Below are 25,341 nucleotides of genomic sequence, written 5' to 3' on the forward strand. Positions count from 1 at the left end.
TAATCTGTCAGTGTATAAGATGATAATTAAATTTCAGAATAGCTTTCTCGTGTATTTAAGAAGGACAAATTTAACGATAGTTTCACTTTGATTACAAACATTTATTCTTATCTATCATATATCAGTAACAATGTCAACTACATCACACAAGCTAGGACTGCAATAGTTTTTTATACAGTAATCGATTGCTTCTTGTTCTCTCTATTTAGATCTTGGGATGTAAGCCTAGATGTTCTATGAAGAACTTATCATACAGGAACGATTAGTTATGTAAATTTTTATGTAATGAAGCCTACATAACCAATCAGCTGTGTTCCTGTTTGGTAAGTTCTCCACAGCAGTTTCTTTTTTTTTTATAATTATGTTAAATGTTCCTGAGCTATCTAAAGTAGTTATGCGTCATGGAAGTTTCTATTATTTATAGCCTACATACAGTAATAGATTTGTGTCTTAGCAATCAAAGAATCTAACGCGCACTTAAACAAATATGTTTAATTTTTGCAGTTAATTTCAGCATTCTGTCAATCAATAAGTGAACGAGACCAAAACAGTTCTGTTTCCATAATAAAAATCATCACGAATTCACTTTTATCATCAATAAAATGCAAGCCAAAATGCCCATCATCAACAATTCTTCATTGAGGAGAAACTGATGTTAAAGGAGATTAAGAAAATGTTTCTAAAAAAAAAAAAACATTCAAAACAAATTGCATCCTCCTCTCAACCTGAGGCTGTTAGCGGGGTCGTCCGGAGGGGGGAGATAGGGATTTTTCCCAGATTACAGAGAAAACTTAGAGGCCCTACATCCTATTCCTGCAATTAAGTTAATTTTACTAGCAGAAAATAAAATCTTAAGACTGTTTTTTTTTATTAATACGAAAAAATTCAGATTTAATAAATAATGGCAGAAATCTGAAACGACACTGATTCAATTTAAAAGTATTAAGCTAATTCGTGCATCGGAATTTCAGAAATGAAACCTAGAAAATGTTAATATAAAGGAACTTATATATATAACTTCAAATATAAGCTTATACCTGCGTAAACCGGAATCGCCCCGGAACCGAATATGTTTTCCGGTTTTGCAGGTTTCCGCTTCGAACAGGTTGTTTTTAACATAGAAAATTGTTCTGTTCTGTTCCGAAGAATTTTTTCCGTTTTAAATAGGTTTTACTATATACACAGTATTTTTATATTATATTATACAGCACGACTATACTAAACTACAGGTTTAGTGGTTACTAACAACAGCGCATTATTTTAGTCTCGAATATAGGCCATTTCGTCAGAATTGTATTAATTCTTACGAACTTGTGTTAATTCCACGTTAAATTACACAATAATCTTGACGTTATAGGTGGTAAATCCAGAATTTATAAACTCATTTAACCTATTAAAAACACTTCCGGCAAAACAAAATCCTAATTACGTGCTGTTACAACAGAGCGCTTTCGAGAAAAATTATAATTTAATGACAATTTAGCTTCAATTACCTGCATCCTAATTTTAATAAATGTCTATATAAATCGACGAAAAAGCAGGAAAATAAGAATAAAATGCAGAAAGTTAAGGTCAAGGATTGGTTGTTCGAACTGGTTCACATTTCCTTTTACAAGTTGAAATTTCGAAGAACTTATTTACATGAAAAAAATGACGTCAATTATCTGCTAATCGAAAAGTTTATAGGAACCCGAAGATAAGGAATTTCACAAAGAATGACCCTCGGGGTCAAAACAAATGCTTTCGTTTCGCAGTTGGAAACGATGGGCGAAGTCAAAAGTAAAGCTATTTTCCTATCCATTGCGCTCTTTATTTTATTTGTGTCAACAACTTTCCTCCTCCTACTAACGACGCATAAGTCGAATGTCGACAGGTAAGGTGTAATTTTGACAAGAACTTACATAATAATTTCTATTTAAATTAATGAACAGGTATTTAAATATTGTTTTAAAAATTCTTCGCGTTGTATATACTGTACATAAGAATTTGAAAACAGAAGTTTTAATTCGAGTGTTGAACACAAGATCGTGTTATTACACACTTGGCTTTTTTCCCATCTTTATTCAGTTGAACTTCAGTCAACTGAATAAAGATGGGAAAAAAGCCAAGTGTTTAATTAATAACACAATCTTGTGTTCAGCACTCAATAAAACAGTAAAACACGGTTTCAAAAACAAACAAAGAAGTTTTAATTATTAAATATTCGTAAACAGTATTAAAAAAATGTATACAATATTCACACTGGCAAGTATATACAGTATGCCAGTGTTACTATTTATAATCAGAAATTATACTGATTTTTGCTAATGATAAGTATTAAATTCATAAACACGTTTCTTATTTAGAGAAAAATGCAATAAGTTTCAATAAGAAATTGAAGAAACCTGGAGGGGAAATTTACCTTTCAGAATAAATATTAACAGAGATTTGTGTAGTGGAACAGAATAATAAGACTGGGCAATTAAAATTTCTTAAAAATATCTTATTAATGCCACAAATATTGTATTGACTGTATTTTTCTTAGAATAAGAAAATTGTTTATATGAATTTAGATATTTATCATTTGTAAAATCATTAATTGGATAATAACTATAAACATTTTCTGAAACACAGTATAGCCTAGATTTATGAAAATATATGAATAGCTATTAATTTTTGAGTTTTTATATATATACAGTATATATAATTTTTTCATATTACATAAACAAAATGGCTTAATAAATAAAATATTTACTTTTTTTTTTAATAAGGAAACAAGATAAGGTAAATCAATCACCTACAATTCCTATCAATAGGAAAGAGAGATTCAAAAGACAAACAGGTATGATGTCATTTTAAGGTACTATTTAGTATTAAAAGTCACTTATATTTTTACTTAATCTAATCCTAATTATAAAAATCTGTTTTTATTTCTATTGAGATCAAGGCCAGAACAAGAGATTAAGTGTTATTTATTAAAAGCAACATTCTTAAAAATCTAAACTTATTAAACATCAAGGAGTCAGGAATTATAAATCAATTGATAATTTCAACTTCATTTTTTCTAATATTAATTTTTAATTATAAGAAAAAATTAAATAACATAATTATTTGTGGATTTAAATATTTTATCATCTTTACATGCCTAATAAAACTAAAACTTGAACTTCAATAAGTAGCCTATATTCTGACTTAAAACTGTATTCAGTGAAACTTTTTGCTTTTTGCAACATTTTATTATTTGTTTATGAAGTATCTAAGTTCCTCTAATTTCTACCTATGAGTTGAGAAAAGCTGTCATTCTTCCAACAGATGTAGCAGCTGTTATTTTCTGAAATAGTCTGTAAAATTATCTAAAATTGGATCTTAATAAGATGGGAATCATTTTACCACATTAATTTAGTAGTGCAATAGAGATAAAATTATTTATATAACTTCAGTATAATCTGAGTTCATTCAATCATTTTTTAATTGACACTCAAAAATATGACAGCGTACATAAGATGAGAGATTTTTTTATTTATTTAAATAATAGTACACTAGTGACTTTAGAGCACTCTGGGAAAGCCCATATATACAATGGGATTTCTACATTTGGGAACAAATACAGAAAAAAAAGGAATATGCTTCATTTGTGTCAACTTAATGGAATGCACAAGAACCTGCTGGTATTACAAAGAATTTTTATTAGAACAATAACAAACAAAAGAATGAAGAATTATTATAACATAACATTTGCTATAAAATAATTTATTATATCATAAACATTTGTTAAAGCAATACTTGTTGGTTCTCAGAGATATAAGGTGTGTGTGACATATAACATAATACTATGTACCGTACATACATAAGATGTTAAAAAAATTACATGCAATAGGATGATGAGTTTAACACATTGTGGTGCAGCACAGTCGGCATTGGCTATTTGTGTTCTGTTGATGTTCAAAACAAAAAATTTCTCATTTATAACTTTTGTTTATGACTCACAAGCCAATGTCTTGTCTTCCTTCCCATTTCCAATTACTCCAAACTTCTGAGTTTCCACAGGTTTCTCTCATCACTCTCTATGGGTCACTTTGAGCTCTTTCCACTTTCTCTTTTGATAAGATTCTCTGGTCCCTTCAACTGTAAGTCTCCTAAAACTCTTTCTAAGCATTCCCAAAAAGTCATTTTTTTTTTCTCACAGGCAACTGGGCCAGGATGCATTACTGACAAATAATAATTTGTTATTCAAATCACAGTGGTTTCCCAAACTATAGAAGCAACAAAGGAAATGGAATTGGATATGGGCACAACAAGAAAATATTAAAATAGTCAATAGACTGCAACACTCCAAAAAAAGAATCCCATTGTAATTGTCATATTTTAAACATCCCTACTCAAAGAAAAATTTACATCTGCAAGCTGGCAAACTGGAAACAATACCTTATTAAATGCTACAGCAAATTCTAAAGAATCAAATGAAATAACTCTGGTACTTATTTTTACACATTGTCTCTCTGTAAACATGTTAAAAGAAAGTTGATGCCAATTAGGAAAATAATATACGAAAAGTGTTAATTATTAAGAGCAAAGATAATATTCAAAATGATTTGATAATTTCGTGTATAATAATTAAAATGATAATTATTTTATTAAATTTAAGAAGATTACAATTCAGAATAGTTATTAATTATATCTTAATTTTGAATTATTAAGAATATGCTACAAAAATCATAATTTTGTATTGTATTTTATCACAAGTTAATAAAAATTCAACAAGTTAATTAGAAATTATTAGCATATTTAAAATTTATTAAAATGTAAACAATGTAGAAATAATTTCTCTAATTAATTAATACAGTAGACCCCCCATAACACGGTAGATACGTTCCGTGTTATATGAATCCGTGTTGTATGAGTCACTTAAATACATGAGCCAATCACAGTCCGGCACGTGTGCAGTTTAGGGGCTACGACTGTTTGAAAGGTTTTCTTCCATAAAATTGATCGATTCTAGACTAAGTTGACTTGACTAATTTCCAAAACACGTATAATTTTTTGGGAATAATCCATATAAACTATGCTATAAACAAAAATTGTAGGATTACTTACCGACTGTGCACCGTTTGAAGACGCCATTGCCTAAGCTTGTTTTTGTCACGAAGCGGCTCATTGAACAGCGGGCGCATGTTTCCTGATAAGTTATTCTTTCTGCGAAGAATTCACTGAACTTTGGAGACATCATTATTAGATTATTAGAAATATAATTTTTATGGCCGTTGAATAATATTGTAAATGTTTTTTTCACAAGAACTGTATAAAAATTTATCAATACTTTCCCGCCTAAACTCTCCATATATATATGCCTGGCGCTGGATGGCGGCAAGTAGTTTGGCTGCTCGTCCACTGTTAGTCCAGAATCGACCAATCCTGTCTCGACATGAGTTGGCCATGACGTTTTACCATGTTATACGAGTCTCTTTTAGCGTGTTATATGAACACGATCGCAATTTTTTTGCCGTGTTATACGAATCTGTGTTATATGAACCCGTGTTATAGGGGGGGTCTACTGTAGTCGTATCTGTATTATTCAAAATCATTTTCCAATAATATACAATATGGAATGATACAAATTGACGCCAGTTAGAGGAAATGATATTAAGGAATAAAGTCATCTGTAATCATTTATTTCAAATAAGTAAAATATATTAAGTGGTGTAAATGATATGAATTGTTGTCAAATAGTATTAAAATGTTTTCACATTCTTCTTTTACAATTCTGAATACATAATCCCAACTGGCATCAAATGATCTCATTTCATATCATTGGTCATTTTGAAACTGTCTAAAAAGAATTCCAGAAAAATTATCTGTTAATATCATTACAAACTGATAATATATTTTTACTTGAAAATTTGTTTTGTAAATTAATAAAGTAAAATAATTAATGAATATATAATAAATTAAATCTTCTCAATAAAAGCTCTTGTTAAAGCATCTTTGGGTATATTTCCCATTAGTACAGTAAGACTCCGCTTAATGTGAAGGATGCATTCCTAGACGACAGAGTGCTACACGAAACAGCGTTAAACAAGGTCACTTTAACATACAGTAAATAGGGACAGGGGAACATGCGACCAAAAATAAACAAATTTTATCTTAAGTGGTTTTAAGTTATTTTTATATTAATTCGTATAACAATATATGTTAAATAACACACAAACATATGCACTCAGAAATGTAAAGTTCATTTTTTGTGTTGAAAGTCCTGACTTTCCTGAAATTCTTGTTTTTTTTTGCAATAAAGTCGTGAAGATTAATTTGTCACTTTTTTAAAGCAAATGTTGGTAGCAGAAGATTGCATCCAAAATGCCTTGTTTTACTTTTGCACTCCTTTTGAAATCTGGATCATTCGCTACAATTTGATCAACGATTTCGGTTATCATTACCAAACTTTTACTAAGGGTATCTGTAGAGAAATGTTTTGGATTCTTTGTTTCCAGAATCTCTATTTTCCAGTTCTACACAAATTCCTTGTTCTGCCAGTTCTTGAAGGTTGTTGTTGGCAAGGCTCTCACCAGAAACCTGCAGTAAATCCTCAATATCCTGCTCGTCTACATCTCTTAGTCCTGTTGTATCGATTAAATTAATTAAATTTGGTCAACCTAATGATACAGTGATAGGCTCTTGTTGAGAATTCTTGGATACCTTCAGTCATAACTTCTTCCACACTTTGTGCATTTATCAGTTAATTCTTGCTGAGCAAAGTCGGCAAGAATTAACTGATCGACCTTTAAACTCCAGTAATACAAATTTTAGTGAAAGTGAACGTTTTCATTAAAATTTCGTTTTACTGGAGTTTAAAGATTCTTCATTGTGTGTGATTCATGCCAATAAAAATTTGCACACTTCATTTCAAAACATAATGATTTCCAAAATACACAATGATTTTTATTGAATTTGATATCAAATTTGAATATTTAATGTGATTTATTTTGTACTGAAGTAAATATAGTACACTCTTTTTGCTAATCTGGCATACTCCCCAGTGTGATCATCTATGTGCTTTTATTTCCATGAAAATGTTAGTCATATCACATACGCTAGTAAATTTCTGAATTTGTGGTCTGTCAGAAAGAACACCTTATGACTCCTTGAACTCAGATCCATTGACCAACCAATCAGGAGCTGAGTCGGTAGTTCTCCTGGGGTCTGCCTCAGTTGGCATACCTGTCTCAACTTGTCCTGGGTGACTCAGGCTAACCGACTTTTTCTGGAAAATGTGTTCTGATGAGTGGAACTTGAATTATCTTGTCCCTACTCGATAGGCTTCCTTGACAATCCTGTTTTCATGTTTACATGGATTTCATTTCCTTGTGCAGTCAACATGCCATACTTGCCTCCAAAAAGAATTGGTACCAAAGGGTGACAGGTCTTGTTATTCATTGCCTTTATGCCTGTACACACTAAGTAATCTGGCACTCCCCCTCTGTGTAGTGAATGGTCAGATTAACAAGAGTCTAGTATACATGCTTTATTTTGTTAATTTGAATAATTTAATAAAATTTCTTTTTCATAAAAAAATCTAACTGGATTCAATACATTTTTCTTTTTCTAGTCTACAATACTATCCAAATATAAATATCTTTTTAGATTAAAGCCAAATGATTGCCAGATTACATCGAAATATATAATTGCTACTAACTACTAATTAAATTTCAGGTAATTTGGCCTAGAGCAAGCATTGGATACCATCTCTTAATGAATTTAATAATTATAATTAAGTTAATGTTTTAATTAGTTTAGAAGGTCTGGAAAAAAAAGATCAGCCAAAGTGGACTCAAACAGCAACTGCTGACGTAATGTAGCCCAGTGTAATCTGGCAATCATTTGGCTTTATATCACTATCCATAAAAATTTGTTAATTTTTAAAAACCTTTTCTTGTTTCATAAAAGTGCTATAAAAATTAAACATGTATTGAATAACTATCATCCTATATTATTAATTAGTGATTACATGTTTATAATCGAGACAAAAAATATGCTAAATAAGTTTTAAAAGTCATATGTTTACGAGGTAAGACATTTGGATCTTAAAAAAGAATACTTTATCATCATATCTGAACTAATGAACACAAACCAAATTGAACATTTCATCTCAACAAACATACAATTTCAATAATTTATTTAGTGTAGTTGTTTTTTCATCCTGCTATTACTCACCATATTTACAGTAGAGTTCCATACAATGCGCAAATAAAGCAAGCAACAACCCTTGAATTTTGTCGTTCAGAGGTATACGTTTTTTTCTCTTCAACTTATAGGCCAAGGTTTAAACTTTCATAAATCATGTGATAATGCAGGTTTCGATAACACGATATCCTATAATGCATAACGAATCCCCTGCATTGTACGAGACTCTACTGTATTTATTTCAAACTTATATAATTTTATGAAATTATTTGATTTTTTTTTTATGTAACAAATTTTATTATTTGATAAAGAAATGTTTTTCTTCTTAAAAACATATCAACTTTTTAGGACCAAAATAAAATATTACTCAACTACTCAAAACTGGGTATACATAAATAAGCACTAAACATAGAACCAATACCCAGCAAGATATTGGTTTTACGTGTAGTGCTTAAATATATCATCACATAAAAATAAATTTTAAGTTATTGCTTCTCATCAATCTATGAAATCTAATAATAAATAATAATTTCTAATTTAAACAATAATTAAGTAAATCAGATTCATAAATAATGGTAATTCATAATTACACCTATAATGTAATTTTGTTTTACTTTTTATATTTATTTAATTTCGTATATACTTCAAATTTATATTTTTAATGTTGTTACATTAATTTTCAAAGATCAAGAATGTTCCGAAAACATTACAGTAAGTGGCACCGGAGGAAAACTCTTAAGTCCAGGTTATCCAAAGCATTATCCAGAAAATGTGGATTGCCAATGGCAACTAATTTCCACAGATCACAAAATTGTTTTAAAACTGATTGAAGTTGCTATCGAAGAAACAGAAAACTGCGAGTACGTTTATTATACATTTATAAAAATGAAATATTTCTTAATTCATTACTAATTCAAATATTTTAAATGCTAGATATGATTACATAGATATTTTTGATGATAAGCAAAATCTATTAGAACGAATCTGTGGCAATCATAAAGTTAAAATAATTAATACAAATACAACAAAAGTTACTATTTTTTTCCATACTGATGCCAGTTATACAGATAATGGGTTCTTATTGGAATATTTTCCAGAGATTTCATCAAGTAAGAAAGTATTTTATATTTAACCTTAATGGTTAAATCGGTATTTACAGTAGAAAATTAATTTTGTTTTATTTTCAGATTGTCGAGCAATATTAAAAGAAAACGAAGGAGTTTTAACTAGTCCACTCTATCCAGACAATTACCCCGATAAAACAGATTGTTGGACTCAAATTATGGTAAAACCTGAATTTTCGGTGCATTTAGAGTTTGATGTTCTTGAATTGGAATATGATACAAATTGTAGTTACGATTTTGTTGCTGTATATGATGGAATGACTGCAGGTTGATAAATATTTAGATTAAATATTCATTGGAATATTTTGTACTTTAATATATTTTAATATATTTTCTTTTATGCAGATGATCCTCTTATTGGTCACTTTTGTTCAAATCCAGAAAATAATACAGTAATATCAACAAATAATACAATGTTGATACATTTTCATTCTGATCATCTATTGAATTATCATGGATTCAGTGCTAAATATAAATCTATTTTAAAAGATAATGAGGAAATAGGAGGTAAGTTTTCCTCTGCATATAATTTTACACATAAATAAATAACGACTAACCCGTTACAAAGCTATACATCCACCAAAGCCGAATTATCGGGCTAGAGTCGGCTATAATAAATAAATAATTAATATGACAATTTGGCACTAGAGCTTGGCGTTAGGCGCCATCTCTTACTAAACTTAATAATTATAATTTAATTAAATAAATAATTTTAATAATTTGGAACTGGAGGAAAAGAAATCAGCCTGAAGCGGGACTCGAATGTGTCTGCACGGATAGCAGAAGTTGCGGGTTCGAGTCCCGCTTCGGGCCGATTTCTTTTCCTCCAGTTCCAAATTATTAAAATTATTTATTTAATTAAATTATAATTATTAAGTTTAGTAAGAGATGGCGCCTAACGCCAAGCTCTAGTGCCAAATTGTCATATTAATTATTTATTTATTATAGTCGACTCTAGCCCGATAATTCAGCTTTGGTGGATGTATAATTTTACACATGCATACAATAGAATACTTTTATAGATAGGGCAATATATTTTGCAAAGTACCTAAAAACTTGCTATTTTTAAAATTATATTTATAGTATTACATTAAAGCATTTTTTTACTTTAGCTTTTTATTTTTAATAATGATTACTATAGAGATGTCACTGAATAATTACTGTATCAGTACATCTAATGCAAGTTAAATCATTGGCACAGCAGTGTAGAAATCTTATAAGCCAAAATAAGTTAGCATGAGCATGCATGCTCTTGTAGGATAACTTGTATATGAGGTATGCTTTTATAAATGAAAGCAAACATGTTTCGAAAATGCAAAAGACAAGCAATTTTCACATACGAGAGCATGCTCTTATTTGTGAAGAAATATAATAAATACATTTATTAAGTCAAAAGTTCTTTTGAGTTTTTCCACAAATTTTAATATATATCATACAAAATACATTCAAATTAAATATAATTGCCATTATTATATAATTTTCTGAAAATTTATCAATAACCTTTTAATATTATTGATAGAAAACTTTAATGGTGAACAAGTGTCTTCTATATACTCTTTGACTGATGCTATTATTCAATTTTTTCATCTGTGTGATTTTGCAGAGATCAAACAGGAGTTATAACCCATTGGGGCAGAATTCAATAAATAGCAAGGTTGCAGCCAAAGTTTTCAATGCGAAAACGTGAACGTCGGACATTTAGCGCCACCTTCCTGCAAGCCTAGAAGTTTAACAATGAGATTTGGAACGTTGAGCGTGATTCCACTGACATTCCAAATGCCATTCTCAAACTTGTAGGTTTACAGGAAGGCGGTGCTAAACGTCTGACGTTCACGTTTTCGCATTGAAAACTTCGGCCGCAACCTCGCTAATATATTGGATGAGACAAGAGTCTTCTAATGCAATTTTTTTTTCATAACGCCATAAGGAGTTTACAAACTTTTTAAATTTCTATCCATAATTGTAACATTCTAATACATTCTAATTCCTTTTTATTAAATTTAAATGCCATGTTGATTTCTGTCTCTGTTATGGATATATATGATCATGACAGCTGGAAATATTATATTTTGCATAAGAAATCCTAAAGTATATCCAAAATTACTTCTGTAAACACCTTTATACTTTTTATGATCTTTAATTTGAAGTATATAGAATTTATATAAAACATCTTAAATTTTATATATGAGTTAATAACTTAAAACATTTTCAGTAATTAATAATTAAGGTTTTTAACTCTGGTTTGCAAAATTCTAAGGTTTATACCCTGATGATGGGCTAAAATGCCTGAAAGTACTTGGGACTTATAATAAGCTGCAAGACCTCCAATAAAGCAGAAAGTAATAAACTTTCAGTAATGTTTAAAGTATATTTTTAATAGCTTATAAATTAACATAGTTATAAAAGTTAAACTAATGGGCATTTAAAGTTATTTAAGAACAAAATGTAAATGTAAGGTGTATTTTGTACACAGAAAAAAAAAACTAAAGATATTTAATAAAATCAATGCAACATAACTTTTAAAAATACTGCTATTTTTAACCTATGAATAAATAATTGTGTTTTTCACCAGTTTTCAGCATATGTAATATTCAAAGTTAATTTTAAACATTTATATATTTATCAAAACTGCTATTCACTTCTAAAGAATGATATTTATGACACACTACAAGGTACTACAAAGGTCTTCATATAAAACAGACACCTGAAGAGATACAATTGTTATGTATGTGTGCACGCATCATTGGATATGTAAATATGTATTTGCAATGAGTGGGAGGAATGTATTTGAGTATTCACCTTTAAATTGTAAGGTAGCCAACCTGGTGGAGATAGGGGACTTGAAAACCCACTCCTCAGCACCAGTGTGAGAATGCTGTCTTTTAGGGGGAATCAGTTAATCCCGCATTAGGATGAACCTAAGGGAAGTTCACATGTTTGCTGTGGTGGAGAGGCAAATGATGACAAGTGTTTTACAAAAGAAAAAGCCATTTATTTGAACTTCGGCCTCAGTCGTAGCCCTGGGGTGGACAAGATGGGATCGATGGATGATGCAGATGATCAGAGATGCTGTGATGTCCTAAGTTGTCGGTGACAATCAACACAATATAGAGAGCACGACTTTGAGCTTAATCCAGAGGAAGACTGTCCTTTCACCTTGAATTTCCAAATTTTATAGTTTTTCTCCCACTATTCGTATTTCCAATTGGCCCCTTGTCCCAGTCTTCTCTTCCCGATTGGTCTCTCCTTTGTTTCCAGATGAAAACTGAGACCAACTCACATGAAAGGTCTGATTTGAGGTATCTATTCAACACCTTTTTGTCGACTATGCTCAGAGATTGTTGATAAAACCATAAGACTCGTGCTCATAATTTAGTCTGTTGTTTGTGATTTCTGTCATCTTGGAACTCTAACAATCATATGTGGTGTTTTTCTATCCATCAAATCTTTCTCCGTTTTCCTAGATTGACCATTTATGAGTGCTTGAGCCAGAGTACCTGTTGGTTTGACATTGACAGATCGTTTAACACATGTTGGAGTCATCTCAGAACTCGTTTACATTTTGTGCCACATTGTTTAGATAAAGGGTTTTTTCCTTTCTCTCTCATGTAATCTGTAGTTATGATTTAAACACAAAAATTCCACAATTCATGCAATTCGGACCACAAAATGCCACCCTCATAGTAAACAGCTACTGTTTATGACTGAATAATAAATGCATATTAATAATTTTATATTCAATTTTAGTTAATGAAAAATTATGATTTTATTCTTTCAGGTTGTAAATGGAAGAAGTCAAAAATGAATGGTACAATTTCAAGTCCTTATTATCCACATAATTATCCAAGAAATGCAAAATGCAAAATCAAAATTGCGGCACCTGAAAATTTTGTAGTAACAATAATAATTGATGATCTTACAATGGAAATAGATGAAAACTGTTCTTATGATAAATTAGAAATAAAAGATGGACTAACTCAAAGTATGTTCTTATATTTAATAAAATATAACTGATAATACTTTTTTCGAGAAAGCTTTGAACAAATACAAAATTTTTTATATTTAAGTATTACTATTAATATTTTAGATTCATCATCCTTAGGATTATTTTGTGGAAGATTAAATGAAAGTAATAACTTAACTTCTACCGAAAATAATGTTTTGATTGAGTTCACAACAGACAATTTTGCAGAATTTTCAGGATTCGAACTACAGTATTGGATTCACAGAAAAGGAGAAGATTTTAGTTAGTATGGAATATTCATAAATTTCCTGTCTGAATTAAAACAGATAAAATATATTTATTATTAATAAATATATATAATTTTTAATTATTTAATTATAACAAATTGATATTAGTTTAATATTAATTTAAATATGGGAATAAAACTTCATTAGGTACAAATTTTCAACAAAAATTTGGCCTTAAAAAGATCAGAGTAAATATTTATTAACGCTTGGAGATTCAAATCTGTCTCAGCATATAACAACAACTTAATATAACTTTACACATTTATATGGAGCTCAATAAGATCAAAGGATAATAAATAATTGACCTTATTTTGTATGTTAGTTTTCTGAAATGTCAGACTAAAATTTTAATTGTAATATGTTAAATCGATCAATTATAAGAATATTTTCAGAAGTCTCTATATACAATAAGTGTTATTGCATGCAAATGTGTAATAATTTACTTTTACTTAATGCATCCAGTTTTACTCGCATTCAAGATATAAACCTGAGAACATACAAAGTGGACACAGTTCTTATTCGTCAGATTCACCTGAGTCTTCTTGTTAGAGAATATTTCACAAATTCAATGGATATAGATATGTGACAGTTTGGGATATTATAAAAGAAAATTTCTCAATTATGTCATATAACAGTTAAAGATTGTTCTAATGATTTTCAATTGTCAAATTAGCAATGCGTAAGCACTTTGTGGCTATTCTGCATGGTGAAATTATCTAATTCTTTTATTTCTGTTCTTACATTCAATAATTCTCTTTTTGATCACAAATGATCATACTTAACCTTCCAGAATTCTTATTAAATAATCAATATTATCTGCTTGAAGTAAGTAATCTCAATTATCAATACTCTAATTTAACATATGTTGTTATACTTTACAATTATTTTTCCCAAAAATCTATTAGCAAGACACTTATACATTCTATATATATATATACACACTTAACTGAGTAATACAAAAAAGTGATGGGTTTAAATTTAAAAATTTATCTTTCTATTTTATATTTACTGAAATATTGTGTAGCAACACTATCAACAAAATAATAAAAACATTTTTAAATAACATTTTTAGAAATGACTGATGAAGATTTACATTTGGAAGATCATATTCCAACAAAACCACCAAAACTGAAAAATAATTTACAAGATAAACCTTCTCCGGAAGTATTTTCTGAAATTCCACAAAACACAACAATAATAATAGGACAATCCGGCACTTTATTCTGCAAGCCAAAAGATCAGACGGCAAAAATACGGTGGTAAGAACGAGAATTATAAATTTTTTAATAATTTAAGCAACAAAATTACTAAATTGTTAATTTAATATTTAAATCAAAATTATTATTTTAAAGTAGCTTTGAAAACATCCAAATTTACTTTTTTGTACCATAATTTATTTTTTATATAATGAAAAGCATTTAGACAATTAAGATTATAGGCATACCCTGCTTTATAATGCTTCATTTTGTGGCACTTTGCTGACATATTGTTTTTCAGTGCTTACCTTGCTCTGAAGGAGATTTTTGGGATTTATTTATTTACTTTTGGATTGTTTTAGGCCTGGTGCTCTTGCACATTTAATAAATGATAGCTGTCCATAAATTACATAACACAGATGTGTATGGGTGAATATGTAGTTAATCGTTATGATATGTTACAAGGGGATGAGGGTGTTTTACTAAAAATGTTATGTAATGCTAGGTCTTTAAATTGACTGTTGTCCTTAAATATGTAGGGATTAAGCTACTGGTAGTTTTTTCCAAATGGTGGCAACTTCTCAGACTTGGCTATTACTTACATTATCTGATATATCCAAAAAAGTTTTCCACAGCAAATTGTATTGTTTGTCACACTGCTTCGTACTTTACACATGTAATTAATAATAATTAATAATGTTTAGTACCCAATGCTGTATATTATTCCTTAGTACAATTAAGGAAGTTGATTGAGGATATTCATTACATAATTTTGGGGGTGGGTATGTCAACAGCATTACAGAGGATAACAGGGGTTTGGATAGTAGTTGGAAAGTATAAAAATAGCATTATGTAATTTATGGAAAATCCCATAGTGTAAATATGATTTTACACTTTCATGTACTGTAATTAGCTGTAAGACAATATTTTCTTTGTGCAATTTGGAACTCAACCTGTGTTAGTGAGGTAAAATCATATACTTTTTTAAAGATTTCTGTATATAGATTTTAGACAAAACATGGTTTTTACAAATATTGGTTACTTTTAAATTGCATTGCATCATGCAATTTAAATTTGTAAGCCATAATATACTAAAATAATGTTAACAAGTGAAACCATACTTTTTATAGCAAGGGATTTATTTATTTATTTATGAACTTTTAGTTGATAACTTAAGCTGAAGATAGCTAAATATTTATATGAGAAATATATGAAGTAAATATTTAAGTATTGTGATATTCTTATTTTAACAAAAAAATTATACCACTTCATTACAAAAATGCTTACAATTATGGTCTTCACTTTATGATTTATTAACAAAGAAATCTGTAAAAAAAGTTGTGATAATACATGAGTCAGTCAACAAATTTTCAACTTATTGTCACATGATTTGGTTATATGTTGAATCAATCATAAAGTGAGACGGACCCTCAATTGATATATATATATATACTGACTTTTACAGCTATATCAAAAATCTTTAAAATATAAGTCAAGATTATATTAAACTAGTATAAATACTAAATGTTAAATAATTTAGTCTTAATATTTAGACTAAAAAATATTATAAAATAATAATTTTTTATAATATTCATATAGGATGAAAGATGGTCAATTCTTAGGAGGAAGTACACCAATACCAAACGTTAGTATATTAAACAATGGAACAATACTCTGGATTCATTCAATGTCTACAAATTTAAAAGGCCTTTATACATGTGCAGCTGTTACTCCTGATGGTGTGATGTATTATGTAAATACATCAGTCGAAATGCAATTGCAAACCAACGACTGCAACATAAGTAATCCTGAATTATATTAAATTATTTATTTACAATTAATTAATTACAATATATATATTCTATTCAGAATAAATAATAATAGTTAATATTTGAACTAATAATTTATTATTTGATATGACTCAAGTTTAAGTGAGAGAATACAGCTAACATGAATATATAAGGTTATTCCATAATTATTAATAAAAAAATATAATTTTGTTTTCAGATTTTAAACATAAACCTAAAAATATAACAATACGAGAAGGCGATTTTGATTTTGTTCAATGTTCTCCGTCAAGACCAACAATGAAGGTTACTTGGAAAAGAAATGGAGAATTAATTATTCACTCTGAACATTATCAGCCAGTAAAAAATGGATTTCTTTTAATAAATAATGCAACTTCAAAACTAAGTGGTGTATATACATGTATTATTGAAGATAAAAATACTGGATGTCAAAATCAAGCATCAGCTTATGTTTATATTTCAAGAAAAATTAATATTGATAGTGGTAGGTTTATTAATTTTATATTAGATACAGTATTATAATATCAAAAAATCAAGTTTGTTTTAATACTTCTATTTCTTTATACTTTATTTATTTTTTACATATTTATCAAATAGAAGTGAAAAAACTTTCAAAATAATTCAAAATTTATTTTAAAATGTTCATTCTTTCAGCTTATAGGAGATATGAAAGTCAATTTTACAAGAAATACTAAATTTAAGATTCTCTACATTCTGTCTAAAAATATTTCAAATGCATATATATATAATTAAATACTGTATATATTATATATAATATATAATAATATATATATATATATATATATATGTGTGTGTGTGTATACATATGTGTAAATTTCTATTTCAGTTTGTGGAAGACCTAAAATTGGACAACCAGATAAAAGGAAACCTCAGGTTGATCTTGATAAAGTTGTAGGTGGTCATGAAGCAAAAAAAGGAGCTCATCCCTGGCAGGTATGAATTTACCATCATTTTAATATCATTATATAATAATAAATAATATATTTAGTTTAGTTTTATGTGAAATGCCACTTTTTACTGGCTTTAAAACATATTTCAAACAATAATTCAAATTAAAATCCAACAAATATCCATGACCAAAGTGGAATTCAAACTCACAATATGGCAGAGTAGAAACAGTGTCTTAATGCAGTAATGCCAAAACTTTCTGATTGGCAGGCCAAATTATGCATAAACCATAAGTAGGTAGGTCATAAATATTTTGTATATTCTAAATATATAAAAAAGTATATCTATTCCTATCATGTATAAGTGATATATCAAATATGTTTGTGGACTAGATTTGGTCCAGGAGCCATAGTTTGCACTCCATTGCCTTAACATATTTGCCAGTTCAGATTCTTCATGAAAGTTTACATTAATTATCAGTTAGAAATCTTTTATAATTGAAATATAGCTATATTCTGTTATCCAAACCTAATGTACTCCTTAAAATGATTCAAATATTGGAAAATTTTTCTTCTTTTCAATTATTTCTCACAGAGAGTATTATAACTTGTTCATAGTCCTTGCTAATAATACAAAAAGACATTTATCAACTTGTAATTTTAAGAAGATATTAAATACTAAAAACTGCATTACTTTACTAACAAATAGTTAATAAGATATATCTATAAGCAATAATGTGATGAATAAGTTTATATAGTACTTCCTATTGAGAATTGCATAGGTGCCTATTGTTTAATATGCAGTAGATAACAGTGATATTGTACAAAAACAGGACAATGAAAATAAAGAAAATAACAAACCTGTAATGAACTGTTAAGATAGAGCTTGTAAGATTAAACTGAAATTTTATGCAATATGAAAAATAAATTATGTTAAAAGTACTTCAGTAACATTTAAAAATATTTAAAGCCCAAGCATTTTCAAGTCCTTCTTGCTCATTTTGAAGAGCTTAATTACTTTTAAAAGAACAACATAAATAATTTAATGTAAGTTAGTATATTTATAATTTTGTTTTTTATCATCTACCAAAAAGTAATTGGACATCCCTACTGTACACTACAAAATTAATTCCTTTTATCAGAATATATTGTTGCTACTATTCCAGACACAACTCTCCTAGATAACTTTTGACAGTTCATGCAATATAAGAAATAGTATATTCTTCTACTCTCCCTAGAACATGTTCAACAGTTCAGGGAGTGACATAAGATATGTTTTGCCTGTCCTCACTTGCTGCTTCTGTTTATCTAACAAATGTTCAATAGAACTGAAAGAATTCTGGGCCGGTATTCATTGAATCTTTCTCTCCTACCAAGCCAGGATGGTGGCTGTGATGTATCATCATGCATTGTTATCCTGGACTTAATAATCCTTGTCCCTACAGAACAGCAATGTTATAGTGATCATTTCATTTTAGACAGGTATCCATGTTAAGGTTATCATGGATGATAACCAATAAAATTGCACCTATTGGTCATCATCCATGCAGCTATGTCTACTAATATTCAACCAATAGTTGCTACATAACCACATAAATAGAAGAGAGTAAATCTGGATTTTTCACTCTGCAGCAGCTGTTCTCAACCTTTTTAGAACTGTGTCATACGTTATTAATATTACAGGACCAGCAAAATAAACTAACAAGGGGAGGGCACGACCTGGGAAATTCACTTTGGGATGAGACTTGGTATATAGGTAGTACTCCTTTAGGATGTTCAAACCTCAAAACAAGAAAGCGCAATGGCCAGCCAATTTTAAGAAAAAGGCCTTTAAAAATTCGAGCTCAGCTTATGTACTAATAAGTTTCGCTAGGTCAGCAGCTGCTGAGTAGTTCAGTTGACATCGTTCTTGGCTACCGCCAAGTTGTTCAGGGTTCAAATCTCGGTTTCGATTAGTATTTTTTTTTTTTCTAAAAATTTTTTAAAATAAGTATTTTGAATATATATAAATATTAAAATTTTATTATAATAAATAATTTCATTTAAAAAAATGTTTAACATATATTACATGTCATTTTAATTATAATAATACAAAATAATTAATAAGTATATTAATAATCATCATCATCAACTGTTGGTAAACTGATAGTATCTTCATTCACAGACATTTTACTGTAAAATATTGAAACTATTTGTGTTATGGTGTGATATATTACGAAACACTATGATCTCTTCGAAATCCAAAAGTAAACTGACACTCCAAATATCAGGTCAGTCCATAAGTCCATGCACATTTTTATGACCTTGAGAAAAATCTTGTTTTGCTGTTGAAAATGTGATACTTTTCACACTGAAGTGTTAAATTGGATCTCATTTATATAATACTGTTGGAAATGGAAACATTTTAGTTGTTTATTTTTGTTAAAATGGAAGTAAAGGATTAATATAAAAGACATGTTTTATACTTTTTACTTTTAAGTGGTGAGAATTAATAAGAGTAGTAACCTTCGAAAAATTTGATACAATAGAATAATAAATGAAAATTGTTGTTCCATAACTAATTATTTATAACTATTATTATTAATTATTTTGTATTATTATTTTGTATTGTATTTAAAATGACGTAATATGTGTTAAACATTTTTTTAAATGAAATTATTTATTATAATAAAATTTTAATATTTATATATATTCAAAATACTTATTTTAAAAAATTTTTAGAAAAAAAAAAAAATACTAATTGAGACCGAGATTTGAACCCTGAACGACTTGGCAGTAGCCAAGAACGATGTCGACTGAACTACTCAGCAGCTGCTGACTGACCTAGCGAAACTTATTAGTACATAAGCTGAGCTTGAATTTTTAAAGGCCTTTTTCTTAAAATTGGCTGGCCATTGCACTTTCTTGTTTTGAGGATTGAACATCCTAAAGGAGTACTATCTATATACCAAGTCTCATCCCAAAGTGAATTTCCCAGGTCGTGCCCTCCCCTTGTAAGAGTAGTTGGTTCAGAAATGTGAGGGAAGGGCAGTCTTCGTCTAGAGTTGGCAGAATCTGAGTGAATCTCCTTTGCTCCTTTCCCGGAACAAGTTTATGACCCTCCCAACATTTGCTGAATTGCAGTCTTGACATATTACAAATTCAAATTGCCAAAGAAAGTAAACTAATGGTTGTAATGAACTATCAAAGCATGTGCATTCTAGTAATGGCCCCCTTTCCCTGTATCCCTTATGGATTGGCTTTTGCTCTCTTGCATTGTGCATCTGAGTGAACTTTTCAGCACACTCTCATATATAAGTATATAGTATGAAACAAAGAAGTCAATATGCTATAATAAAAACCTGATAAATAAGATATAATCATTTACACAATTTATAATTTTTAAAAACTACATACATGCACAAATCACTTTCAATCATAGACAGAGGTGGCAGTATCCTTAAATTAGCAATAATGGATTAAAATGAGACCATTTCCTCTGTCATCTTCATCTTTAATAGATGGAAATTGAAGGAATTAAACAAAATAAGACATCACACTTATTATTCACAAAAGCCCACAACTCCCACATGCAATCTTTCAAATCATTAAATGGCAATTATTAAATTGATTTTTATTTACTGAGAAATATTTGGCAGAGTTCATTATCATCACTTAATATACAGAAGGCAACAGACGGCAAAACTCAAAAACTTATTAAAGTCTTAAAATACTTGGTTACATTCACTCTCAAATTTTAAATATTAAGTTTATTAATTTATTAAGGATTAAATAATTCCGATTATTAAAAAAAAATACTTGATGTATACTTTTTAATATTTTATAGGTAATTTTATGGGATCCAGTTCGTAAGACATTTTGTGGTGGAAGTTTACTGAATGAAAGATGGGTAGTAACAGCTGCTCACTGTTTTTATATAAAAGGTATAAAACAGCCAATTGATAAAGACAAAATTCTCATAAAGTTGGGTAAACATGATCAGTATAATTCAGAAGAAGAAGAATTTATAACTGGAATTCAGAGTTATGTTATTCATCCAGGATATGATAGAAGAATTCATAATAATGATATTGCTCTTATTCAGCTGATACATACTATTCAGTTTACTGATTATATAAGTCCTATATGCTTAGGAGATCAACAATTTGTAAATGATGTGTTTTTTGAAAAATCTTTATACATGGGCACTGTAACAGGATGGGGCCAATTAAAAGAAGGTGGAGCTCAGCCAAGATTTCTGCAAGAACTTCGAATGCCAATTGTAAATTGGAATGTTTGTCGTCAATCCACAAAATATCGTGTAAGTTTTTTATAGTATTTTTTTAAACTAAATTCCATTGATTGACCTAATCATTGTAACTTCACTTAAATAACAATTAATAATATTTAGTTGCTATTGGCAAAGTGATAATTTAACAAAATTATGCAATACAGTTTATTACAATCATTTCTCTAAAGTAAAAATTAAAATTTAGAGATAGTATTAACAATTTAATATAACTTAGATACATAAGACTTGGAAAAGAGTTAAGATTTATTTAAAAATAAACTATTCATCTGATTACTTAAGTTATATTATTGAAATTTTTTAACAAACATAAATGTATTATTACTTTAAATATAAAAGGTTTTTAAAGAAACAGTAAAAAAATGAGTATAAGATAATCTATTGATACAGTTCTACCAAATGAGCTGAGCTCAGGATTTTAATTATCAGCTCTGGTCCATATTCAGAGTTCTTTTTAATTCAAGGTAGTCTCAGTCAAATCTTCCCATCTATTTCAAATTATCAGGACTCCACTATGTATGTTTTGCTAGAAATGATTCTCATTATTTGTATAATTTTAAAATATTATCCTTTATTACTTTTAATAATTATCTTATTAAAAATTGTTTATAGTTCAGTTGCTTAATGCTCGAGTAGTTTTTATTCGAATGCTCTCATTTTAATAGAATAAATATGTATCCATTATCATTAAAGATGTAATTTAATTTCAAAAATGAGTTTTGATGCAACACATCCCAAATCAGCTCAGCTTTGCCAAATTCTACCCATTAAAAATACATATTGTGTAATTTGTGTTAAGAATAAGCTGAATAATCAATGCTACTGGTAGCAGCATTTTATAAATTGTACAGTCTTTAACTCAATGTTGTATCAATCTGTATATTGTCTTTCTAGAATATCCTGCAAATATTCTATTGAATATTCCATTGAGTGTTTTCATTTTGAAGCTAATCTTCCATGTATTTTGATCAGTTCCTATATGCAGACAAAATAGACAAAGTCAAGGCTAAGCCAGGAAAAAGTCTTTTATCATTATCCTGTTATCCTAAACTTAATTTGGATTATATCTTCCGAACAATGAAGTAGTGTTTTTACAGATATTCACCATATCCACAAAGAAACCTACTCTATTGTTGAATGTTGATTTCTGACTTCAATAATCAGTCCAAATGTAATTGAGAATTTTATGTCTATCTTTGGAGAACTTGCTACTAAAATACAGTTCTTGGAACACACATTCACAACCAAGGATCAAGAGTTAGAAGTTAACCAATAAGCATTCACATACTAAAAGTAAAATGAATGGTAATTGGTTAACTTCTAACACTAACTCTTGGTCTTTGGTGGTTGTGAATATGGACATTACCACCTAACGTTTGAAACATTACTTAAAATTTGAAGTCTGAAGCCGACAACTTAAAAAAATTTTTTTCCTAGCATACCCTAATGAAACAAATTTACACAAAATTACTCTTAAAACTGTTTAATTGTGTCAAAAACACATACATATTTGTATAAATAAAATTTATAATTTAATGTTCTTTTATTTTTGCTTATGATATCAAAATTATATAAATCCAAAACTGTATTTCCTTTTTCTTTATCTACATTGCCTTAACACAAAGGTACAAAGACAAGCTCCTGAATCCTTGTTATGAATGTACAAGAAATATGATATTGTTATCTTTCCTGTATATTTCATATTCCTCACATCTCTAATCTCGTCCAGCTTTGCTTCAGTTCATTGTAACTTCTGTAATTATCTAAGAACCACAGACTAATCATTTTGTTTTTATTTTTACTTAACAGATTATATAAAATATTCAGCTTAAAATCATGACATTTTTTGTTGCCAAAAAATGAACTGTAGGACTGGGAATTGATGAACAAGTGAGCAAACCCATGTGGCAAGCAGGTGGCAAAGTCTCCTAGTAACATAAGAAATCTTTGTATAAAAGTTGTTAGAAATTCAATTCCATTCATAGACACTAACAGGAGAATTCATAAAGTTGGCTTCTTCAGACTATCAGTGTTTTTTAAATGTTATATTATATTCAATAATTTTGTGTTCTAAAAGCTGTTCTTTAGTAATACATTTCCTTAAACATGGCCTAAATGGGTTGAAAACACTTGAGAATAAATATGTTAACTCCAATAAAGTAGTTTTTCGAACTCTTCATATGGAGATTGATTAAAAATTGACAATGTTTGTTGGTTCTTTGTCTACAATGTGGATCTTCCTTATCTAAAACATTAGATACTGATGATCAAATTATTGATTAGTCTTTCAATTTCAGGTATTAATATCTGCAATTGCCAATTTAAAAAGTGTTGAGTCTTACTATTAATAAGGAATAATTTTGGGAACAAGAACTCAGGAGCTTGCCTTGAGTAATCACAGGAGTGAATACTGCTTATATATAGTACACTAGCAGAAACTTTTTCTGGAGATTATATGAATACTGATAACCTTAACTTTTTTTCCAAAGATGATCAGAAATGTAATGTTTTCTGCATATTCCACAATGATAGACAAAGCAATATATGTAAATAGAAACTACAAGGTGCCTGCTTTGAATGCAGAAAGATCTAAAATTTCTTTCTAAATCTTTGAAGTTTATATAGTCAAATTCATTGAAGCTGTAGTCCACTTAAATGTTATAAGATAAAATGTTATTTTAGATGTAGTTCATTTTATTTTCCTTGTTCCATTTATGGTTAATGATTTGAACACTTACTTCAAACTATTCTTTCCATTGCCCTAAAAATGATCTATATAAATGAGATGATAAAAAAATATTAAACTTAAACTATCAATATTCTTGATGTTTTTTTACTAAATACTATATGCAAAAATAGGATATTAATTTTGTTATTTTAAATTAATTAAATTTCTAATTTTTCTTTATTATTATTTAGACAACCAGGAATATGTTTTGTGCTGGATATGCTGAAGAAATAATTGGAGATGCTTGTAAAGGAGACAGTGGTGGACCATTTATTACAGAACATCAAGGAATGTGGTACCTAATTGGTATAGTCAGTTGGGGTGAAGGATGTGGAAGAAAGGGAAAATATGGTTTTTACACAAAAGTGGATAATTATCATCCTTGGATTAAAGGAATTATTAATTTATAATATGCAGTTCTTAATTAATTCTGTATTCATTCCACTGTAAAAACAAAATTTTATATCATTAGTGAACTTCAATTATTTCAAGTATTAATAGAATAATTTACTTGAAGGAACAAAAATTTACTAAAGTTTCATACATACTGTATATGTTCTTCACCTTAACTAATTGTGAGGAAAAACAATAATTCATAATTCTAATTTGTATGTATTAAATTTATATAAACTTACTTATAGATTTTCTTAGCCTGAAATGATTTGAATGCTAAACAGAAACAAAACTAAAATTCAAAATAATGCATAAACTGATTGTTTATATGAAAAAACGTTTTAAATAATTATCATCTCAAATAATTTATTTCATTTGACACTTTTACCATTTTTTTAAATACAAAAAGAATGTTATTTAAAATTGTAGATATTATAAATAAAACACTAAACAAAGTTATAGAAAAATCTATAATTTAATAATTCTATATA

At 28.7% G+C, this 25,341-nt stretch overlaps 1 protein-coding gene across 1 annotated transcript; it reads left to right on the forward strand.

Moving 5' to 3' along the window:
* Positions 1-1,403: 1,403 nt before the first annotated feature.
* Positions 1,404-24,967, forward strand: LOC136969200 (mannan-binding lectin serine protease 1-like). The gene is made up of 14 exons (XM_067263296.1): positions 1,404-1,873; positions 2,751-2,821; positions 8,840-9,014; positions 9,088-9,263; positions 9,342-9,545; positions 9,624-9,785; positions 13,057-13,260; positions 13,366-13,524; positions 14,602-14,788; positions 16,325-16,527; positions 16,733-17,017; positions 17,381-17,487; positions 21,268-21,741; positions 24,649-24,967. The coding sequence occupies exons 1-14, from the start codon at positions 1,716-1,718 to the stop codon at positions 24,865-24,867; spliced, it is 2,784 nt and encodes a 927-aa protein (XP_067119397.1). The 5' UTR covers positions 1,404-1,715; the 3' UTR covers positions 24,868-24,967.
* The last annotated feature ends 374 nt before the right edge of the window (positions 24,968-25,341 follow it).

This window comes from Centruroides vittatus, unplaced genomic scaffold (assembly GCF_030686945.1).
Source record: "Centruroides vittatus isolate TY-2023 unplaced genomic scaffold, ASM3068694v2 contig_1758, whole genome shotgun sequence".
Classification (NCBI taxonomy): domain Eukaryota; kingdom Metazoa; phylum Arthropoda; class Arachnida; order Scorpiones; family Buthidae; genus Centruroides; species Centruroides vittatus.

Bases quoted from the DNA above. Each gene is read 5' to 3' on its own strand.
- LOC136969200 (XM_067263296.1), top strand. From the start codon at position 1,716: ATGACCCTCGGGGTCAAAACAAATGCTTTCGTTTCGCAGTTGGAAACG. The intron at 9,264-9,341 runs GTAAGAAAGTAT...TTTTATTTTCAG, and splicing joins TTTTCCAGAGATTTCATCAA to ATTGTCGAGCAATATTAAAA. The intron at 9,546-9,623 runs GTTGATAAATAT...TCTTTTATGCAG, and splicing joins ATATGATGGAATGACTGCAG to ATGATCCTCTTATTGGTCAC.